The 8373-nt window shown below is 41.6% G+C and overlaps 1 protein-coding gene across 1 annotated transcript; it reads right to left on the bottom strand.

The window, feature by feature from the left end:
- Positions 1–108: 108 nt before the first annotated feature.
- On the bottom strand, positions 109–7575 carry pepd (peptidase D). The gene is made up of 15 exons (XM_061276047.1): positions 7495–7575; positions 5364–5547; positions 5150–5277; positions 5014–5077; positions 4056–4103; positions 3847–3908; positions 3631–3675; positions 2722–2797; positions 2605–2651; positions 2375–2443; positions 1478–1555; positions 1203–1351; positions 864–1048; positions 603–794; positions 109–434 (listed from the first exon to the last, which is right to left on the bottom strand). The coding sequence occupies exons 1-15, from the start codon at positions 7509–7511 to the stop codon at positions 291–293; spliced, it is 1488 nt and encodes a 495-aa protein (XP_061132031.1). The 5' UTR covers positions 7512–7575; the 3' UTR covers positions 109–290.
- Between the last annotated feature and the right edge of the window lie 798 nt (positions 7576–8373).

Raw genomic sequence — 8373 nt, 5'->3', positions numbered from 1 at the left:
CTCTTCTGTACATAAGTATGGCAAAAGTTACTTTCCTTGTGTGACAAGAGCGACACATAGTGGCCAGTACCAGCAAGTACACCCTGTGAAGAATGGACATCCACTGTATAGATTTGCAAAAATCACACTTTATTCCCTATTACAAAATTTGCTTCGATCAGTTAAAAAAAAACTATCATCTGAGGTACTAAGTCGATTTATGTTACAGTTGTTTTTGTTAAACTACATCATGATCAAGGATGGATTCTTGTGTTGGTTGATTTTGTATATGTGTTGAGCGTTGAGGCTGATCAAAATTTTTGGCTGGACACGAGTGGGCTGAAGGGTTTTTCCGAGGTGTTCATGAAGGACTCGATCTCCTCCACGGTCCTTGGGACGCAGGTAAGCAGCTCAATGCCGTCCGCGGTGACGGCGATGTCATCCTCGATGCGAACCTACCAGGGGTGATGTAAATGAGAAGCAATTAATAGACTTACTAGCTTAGGTAGCTAATGACCTCATTAGCGAAGAAGCTAGCTACCTAACTGCCTAATCAAACCTTTGGACTGAAATAAACAACAATATGGAAGCCCTTGCCAGAGGGAATGAAAACAATTACTGACCCCGCCAAAGCCTCTGAAGCGACTGAGCACTTGGTTATTGATGAAGCAACTCTTGGCGGGGTCATTCAGGGCTTCATCCAGCAGTTGGTTGATGAAGTAGATGCCGGGCTCCACAGTGAGCACCATGCGCTCCCGGACCAGGCGGCCCATGCGCAGACTCTTCAGTCCGGGCTGGTCGATGCGCTCCACTCCCTGCGGGGCACCCGCGTTAGCGAATGTTTCGACGGATTCCGGGTGCCCGCCGGGGGACATCGCTCTCACCTCGGGGTAGCCGCCCACGTCGTGCACGTCGATGCCCAGCAGGTGGCCCAGACCGTGAGGCATGAAAGTAGAGCCAAGGTGGACTTTCATCATGTCTTCCACGCTGCCCTTAAGAATGCCCACTTTGACCAGCTCCTCCAGGTGGACCCGGTCAGCCAGACGGTGCATGTCGGTCCACTTCACGCCTGGACGTAGGAACATGCTTAAATTTCAGATTGATGAATCAACTTACATAACACAATTTACTTCTGTTTTAATGTAGAGAATTTTTTTTTTCTTGACAAACACTAATCTCATTGAAATATCAACAAAAACAAATAGTCGTGATAGTCGTGTCACCTGGTTTGATGGCAACCATGACTGTTCTGGAAGCTTTAAGAACAGCCTCGTAGATGGCCCTCTGGTCGGCGGTGAACTTGCCATTGGCAGGGAAGGAGCATGTGATGTCTGACGAGTAGCAGTAGTACTCGCCGCCCATGTCGAACAAACTGAGTGAACACCAAAACAAAATGTCTTAATTTGTTAGGATTTAAAATGTAAGTCATCCCACCCCAAGGTGAAAGATAGTTTTGGACAATTCCGTTTTTTTGTTGGAAAAAAAAATTTGTACTCACCACATGTCGCCATCCATTATGGTTTTGTCGTTGGGAGCCCCAGCGTGACCATAGTGCAGAACCGAGCAATTGTTTCCCCTGTGGGTCACACAGTCAAACATCATCGTTCAGTCTTGTCCTCAAAGGAGCACGGAGGTTATTTGGTGCGTAGTTTTCTTTTGAATCACTGACCTCGCGAATTAATATGGACATTTGACTGTTTTTTTTTCCCCGTTGTATATATTAAGTACCGTAATTTTCGGACTATAAGTCGCACCGGCCATAAAATGCCCAAAAAAGTGAAAAAAAAACCATATATATATATAGAAGTCGCTCCTGAGTATAAGTCGCCCCCCCACCCAAACTATGAAAAAAAACGCGACTTATAGTCCGAAAATTATGGTAATAAATAGTGATTCAGAAATAATGAGTAAATATGTCATTTCTGTCATTTTAATTATGGACCTGAAATATCCTAACTCAATAGTGCAACCACGGGCATATTTTTTGTGAAAATAAAACTTAAGTGGCACGACGGCAGTGGAGTTGGACTTTAGTGATTAGGTTTAGACTTTGGTACACGGAGACACTGAATGGAACCAATGAGCTTTTGTCAATCAGCGTCCAAAATGTTCACTTGATGGCCTCTGACGACGTTCCACTATGAAGTTTGGACATGGTTCAGGTTGTTAATCAAAACAAAAGCTTTGTGTGTAAACACAAAACTAAGCTAATAAGCGCTAATCCCCAAGAAAAACTCATTACGCGCGGCCTTGGATACACAGAAGACCAGCGTTATTAGTTGATTAGCAACTGTTCATGCGTAGCCATGCCGCTAATTAAGTTTTAAAGCACAAGCGTCCATTATCCGTTTTGTCTTAATATTGCCACCGGGTAGTCAACAGAAGGCCCACTCACGTTCCGCAGATACAAGTGTACGAAGTGTGCCGCATGCCTCCTTTAGTGTAGCAGTAGTGTTGGAAGAGGCTGGAAAGAAAAATATCACAGATGATTAGCTCAATAGAATCAAAATTAAGATGATTAGCTAATTAATAAAAGTAAGGAACAAAGAGTAAAACGTTTTAGCTAGCTAGTTTTTCAGCACCTTCATAGACTAGCCAGCTAGCTAGCTAACGTAAAATCGTTACCTTTCCATTTCGTATTCTTTCTGCCCAGGTTTGACACTCTTCATAATCTACAAAGATAAACGTAGACACATGCGAGTGAGTGATGTGGATGACGTTTGCGTTAACGTTGCTACTTACGATCTTGTGGGCTTCGCTGGACACCTTGTTGGTGTACCTCAGGACCTCAAGCTCCATGTCCGTCTTAATCAGGCGGCTGCAGGAACAGTAACAAAGAATGGACAATGCTTATTGATGCATAGTTGACTCTTTGAAGAAGTCAGAGCAGTATTGCGGAGTCGTACATTTCAGACGTATCCTAGTGGAACAGCGTGACCTGAGACGTTCTCTTCAAATGTCATGGAGGAACTTGCAGAAAAAAAATATTTTTGCTGCACAGCTAAAAAGTTTTGCTTCCAAACTCAGCTAAAGCTGACACAGTGAACCCATATCTTTTAATTCGGGAATACTTAGAAACAAAAAGCATCGGCAAGTTTTTTTTTTTGCTTTCTTTGTATTACATTTTATTTATTGATTTTTTTTTGCTAACAAATAATGCCACCAGACTTAATTGCTAAGCCGAACAAACAAAGAAAAAGTACAAAAACAGCTGGTGAAAAGGCAGGCCGGCATTAATGCAAAGCCATGTTACAAATGGTGTTGTTTTGCGGAACGGCAGAAACACTGCCTTTCTCCACAGGAGTTGTGACTCAAGACGATTCCGTCTCATTTTGGCCAGAAATGTCAATTCATCTAATGGCTGCAAAGTCTAATGCAGGGAACAAGCGGATGTGCACGTAGCCCATTACATCCAGCCTGCTTGAGGATGCGGGGAGGATAAATCAGCTTCATGAAGATTTGTATCATCAGGTCACTGATGACTTTAGAACATTACTGAGCACTTGGTTATGGATTTATTTTTAGTTGCAAAATGTCATAAGTCACTTTGACCTAATACTAAAAATTATACTAAAAAAAAAAAAAAAAGGTGATGATAATTCTTCTAAAACTTGGACCTTAACTTTTATTTTGATCCAACTGACATCTTACCATTCCACAATGACTGGGTGCAACAACGTGTTGTTCACTTGGAATCTGAATGAGAAGAAAAAGGATCTTACAATAATTCCACATTTAATGTACTTTAATATTAAAAAAAGAAGATGGGAAATATTTTTTCTACCAAAAAAAAAAATATTAAAATAATTTGTGCAAAAGTATGCATGAGACCACATAAAGCAAAGTGTAATTAAAGGAAAAACCTACTGGCTAATTCCTTCAAAGGAGGCTTCCCGGCTGACGCTACCACTGTCTGTGTTCTGTCCTCGCTACAATAAACACGCGCACACACATACATAAATAAAAAAAAAAATAAAAATAAAAAAAGACATCAAATGTGAAATCCATCCACACATGATTTCCATGTTGGACTTTTCTCAATCAAGTCTGAAGAAGGAAGAACAAAAGCAGCATACCAATGTGAGGAGGACGGCTGGTTTCAGGTCACGCAGGAATTCAGTAATCTGCAAAGCGCGAAAAAAATAAAAATAAAACAGTGACGCTGACAAATATAAGCTTCCGTACACACATAGACACACAAATTGCAGAGTGACACTCTTGCTGCCAGGTGTCGCCGTGGCTCTGCAGCCCCAACGTGACACGGAACCTCAAATGACTTCATTGCTCATCCAGCAGCCCAAAATGTCAGGTGACATTTTCCTGACACGTTGGCGGCTCGCCTGGGGAGCGTTCCAACTAGCACATATCTTTAATTTTACACACATTAGCCCCGGTGAAGGTCGTCTCGAGTCACAATAAAATACAGCGGAGACGAGGAATTTTCCAGTGACGGACCTCGACAAGTGAACAAAGACGTGAGCTGCCCATTCAAAGCGACAATCTGCCAACATGACATTTGTTTGGAATTGTGAAAAAAATTCAGGTTGAATGAGCAAAAGATTAACGCAAGTCTAACCGGTCAAAATATTTTGACAAGCGCTCGGGAGGTGAGTCATGGTAGATTATAAATTAAAAAGAAAAAAAAAGGTTGGCCTCAATTGTGCACGCAGCACTTAAAAAGTTCACAATATTGACATTGTAGTTTTCGATCGTGCTTATAGTGCAAGTCCCCGCTGGCGACACTTAAGGCGGCTGAAAGCTTCTCTTATGGCATTTGAGTGTTTTGAAAGCTCCCACTGTGACTTTGGCGGAGGAAGCCACGGCAGATTGACGTGGACGCCGCCACCCCCCGGGCGGGATTTGTGCACCTTGGGGAGGCTGCGAGGAAAAACTCCATTCTTAATAACTGCGAGAAGGTCAATTTTAGCAACAAGGAATTGATTTACATCCTGGCATTTTCTTCTCGATTTCCTAAGAATGTCACAAGATATAATATATAAGAAATTTAGGGATCAGGTTAAAAAGAGGACTTACATCACAGGTATAGTGCACCTCATCCACAGCATACTTCTTCCTGAAATGGTCTTTGGAGAAGATTCTGTTGACACACCAGACACAACTTTTAGTTGACGTTACCCCGAATGACCGGGCTCCGGGCAAACACACTCACTCTCCCATCCAAGTGGCGTAGCTTGGAGGCAGTTTTGGAACAAACAGGATGGACTTCCCCGAGTCCACTTGAATGGCCCCATAGCAGTCAGACTCAGTCACCCCAAAGGCCCAATGGAAGAACGACTCCTGCGATGATAAAAAAAAAAAAAAAAAAGCGAAGCCAATCGAACACTTCTCGCCTTTGCGTCAAAAACGAGACACGAATCACCGACCTGCCTGAAGACCACGTCCGTGTCGGTGCAATGCCTCTGTTGCTGCTCGCCGCCCTGCAGCACCACCACCGAGTTGCTCTCCAAGTTCTCTTTGGCCCTCAGTCCGTTACAGAGGCGCCGGCGGTTTTCTGCGAAAAGCTCGGCTGATACTCGCAGGGTGTCGTTACCCAGCCAGAAAACCGGTCTGAAAGCAAAAAAGGAGTGCAAGAATGGAATTGAGAGTAAAACATTACAAATATGCTCTCCAAGCTCATTTCTTGACTCTTTATTTTTATATGCTATGATTTCACTTGGTAATTCTTTCAAGTAGCCCAAGAAGCAACCCAGCAATTTCGTGAGAGCTTCGGCGCCGCACGCTCAGTTCCTAATAACAGTGTTTGTGAGCTTTATGGATCGACCTTGAGCACAGTCCAGTGTGCAAGATCAGATAGACTGTTTCTTATCAGCAAAGAGAGACTTACTATCCGACCCGGCGTGTTACAAGCTTGTCAAAGTACTGTCTTAATCTTTGCACAGTCGGGGTTGACTCCTCACACCATCAAATCTTATTATGTCGTATCTAAAGGATTATCTACACATCCTGGCAACGCTGCGGCCTCCGAGTAAAAAAAAAAAAAGAAAAAGTGGAAACTTCCGATTTAGAGAAGGTGCTGAGTTTAAAGGAAAAAACAAACAAACCTTGGGAGTAGTGAGGGGGCGTTTCCGATGAATTGAATGAGTTTTCTACAGTTTCATCTCACATTCCCAAATACCGTAAATTCCGGACTATAAGCCGCACCGGACTATAAACCGCACCAGCTAAAATTGGGGGATATTTTAGTTTTTTTCTTATATAAGCCGCACCGGACTATAAGCCGCACGTGCACACGCGATTTTTTTACAAAGAAAGACCGTTCACAGAAAGCCTTTTTAAAGTTTTTATAACATACTTTAACATGTCTTTCTCAACATTGCCTGTGACGAAGGGTTTAGAGCGCTTTGACGCAGGTCACCTAGCGTGCATTCCTACTAAAGCTCATAATAGTCACAAGCAACACAGCCAGAATAAGCAGCAGCCATAGTAGTGTTTCAAAATAGTATTTTTGTTGTTGTTTTTTTTCTTCAAGATACCGCAGTGTATAAAAGAGATCAAGTCATCACAAAAATCATGAAAAAAATCCTTATATAAGCCGCACCTGACTATAAGCCGCAGGGTTCAAAATTTTGGAAAAAAGTCGCGGCTTATAGTCCGGAATTTACGGTATGCATGGTAGGCTAATCGATCCCTGCGGATTGTCCGTGTGTATATTTTCTGCCCTGCGATTGGCTGGTGACCAGTTCAGTGTGTGCACAGAAGTACAGATAATAAGAATGGATGGATGTTTTGATAATTGAGTCTCTGAAGATAATAAAATGGAACTGCTGGACAAAGGACTTGTACATGCTACCTCAGCGTTAATTTGAAAGGGCAAAGTTTTTGATTACATAAGTTGGGAAAGCACAAGACATCCCACTGTCACAAGATTAAAGATTAAAAAAAAAAAAAAAAAGAGGGGGGGGGGAATGTTGCATCAATATAGACATTTACTTAAACATCTTAACATGGGCTTTACATTCAGAAATATAAAACGTGAACATGCCATTGTTACTGTTTTCATATTTTATAAACCATTGTATACGTTTAAATAAAAAAAGGTTTGACAATGAATGAAATGCACAATACGATCTTTGTTTATTACTATTATTATTATAAACGCTATAAATGAAATTGTGAATATGGTTATCAGATACTCAGCAGTCCAGCACCGTTATTAAAAAAACACGGTATTGTAGTGCTTGCACGTTCTACCATTGTAAAATCATCACATTAATGCATTGAAGGATATTTCGTGTTTTTAATTACGAATTGCGCAAATTAACACACATCTACTTAACCGTTACATATATAGACATGTCAGAACTTTGTTGTTGATCTCGCTCAACAGTTTTGACAGCTGTCTAATTGCCAGCAAACGTCTCACCAGCAAGACGGCGGTATCGACGCGGCACCGCAATAAAACATCACTTCAAAACACATTCACATGCATGATTCGAGATTTATTAAATTATAATATTTGGTGGTGCAGTCGGAAAATAATAAATAAGAACTCACTCCGGTGCTGTAGCCATGCTGACGTTAGTGTTTCCAGCCGCTATCACGTGTAAACGGAAGTCACGTGACTTTGCAGGATGACTCGGCATTGTGTTGCGTTCAAAACAATCGGACGTTGGCATTTCGGATCGTTGTATGCTGAGCACAGGCTGCTTAATATTAAATATTTCTTAATTAATATAGTTTGCATAACTGCTGGTTGAATCTGTTGCTTCCGGATTGGGATTGAGGTTTTATTACTTTCAACTGGTCGCCAGCCAATCGCAGGGCACATATACAATGTATACAAAAGTTCTCCTTATATGCATTAACATCAACTAAATTTATTAGAACATACAATCTTTTGCAATGCCGATATCACACAGCCTTATTTTCCATTTATGTGTAACTCCCAGGCTTGCACACCTGTTGTTATACGTGTGACACTTTTTAATTAAAAAGACCAATAACGCAATTAAGACCCCTGACCTTACCGAGTCACACCATCGTCACGCTTTCGGCTCTTTTTCGTGCGTATAGAAATGAAACGACTTGCTGCCATGAGTGTAAATAAGCCTAACGCACAGCCAGAATTAAAACCCGCTGGTCGGTGTAATTTAAAGGCAATTTATTTGTTCTTCTTTGAGATCATTCATTTGCTAATGCTTGCCCGAGTGGGCTGTATAACTCAGCTCGTGCACATTTATTTCAATGCAATTACAAACAAATCTCATTAGCCAAGACTTGAGGTGCTCAATCTCATGAGAGACAATAAAAGAGATGTATTAAAATGAATGTTGGTTTTGATTGTCATTGCCATCGAGAGAAATATCTCACTTTTAGTAGCTTCTCAACATCTGATTTATGAAAAAGCGTAAACTCCAGCCTACAAGTGATTCA

The sequence above is a fragment of the Syngnathus typhle genome, linkage group LG4, assembly GCF_033458585.1.
Source record: "Syngnathus typhle isolate RoL2023-S1 ecotype Sweden linkage group LG4, RoL_Styp_1.0, whole genome shotgun sequence".
In the NCBI taxonomy this organism is placed as follows: domain Eukaryota; kingdom Metazoa; phylum Chordata; class Actinopteri; order Syngnathiformes; family Syngnathidae; genus Syngnathus; species Syngnathus typhle.
The sequence above is the reverse complement of the archived record's forward strand: the minus strand, read 5'-3'. Positions and strand labels throughout refer to the sequence as shown.

What these genes read in the sequence shown, in the direction of transcription:
- pepd (XM_061276047.1), bottom strand. An exon ending in AGGTGCACTATACCTGTGAT is followed by an intron (nt 4,104 to 5,013) that starts GTAAGTCCTCTT and finishes CGCGCTTTGCAG; the next exon opens with ATTACTGAATTCCTGCGTGA. An exon ending in CCAGCGAAGCCCACAAGATC is followed by an intron (nt 2,652 to 2,721) that starts GTAAGTAGCAAC and finishes TTATCTTTGTAG; the next exon opens with ATTATGAAGAGTGTCAAACC.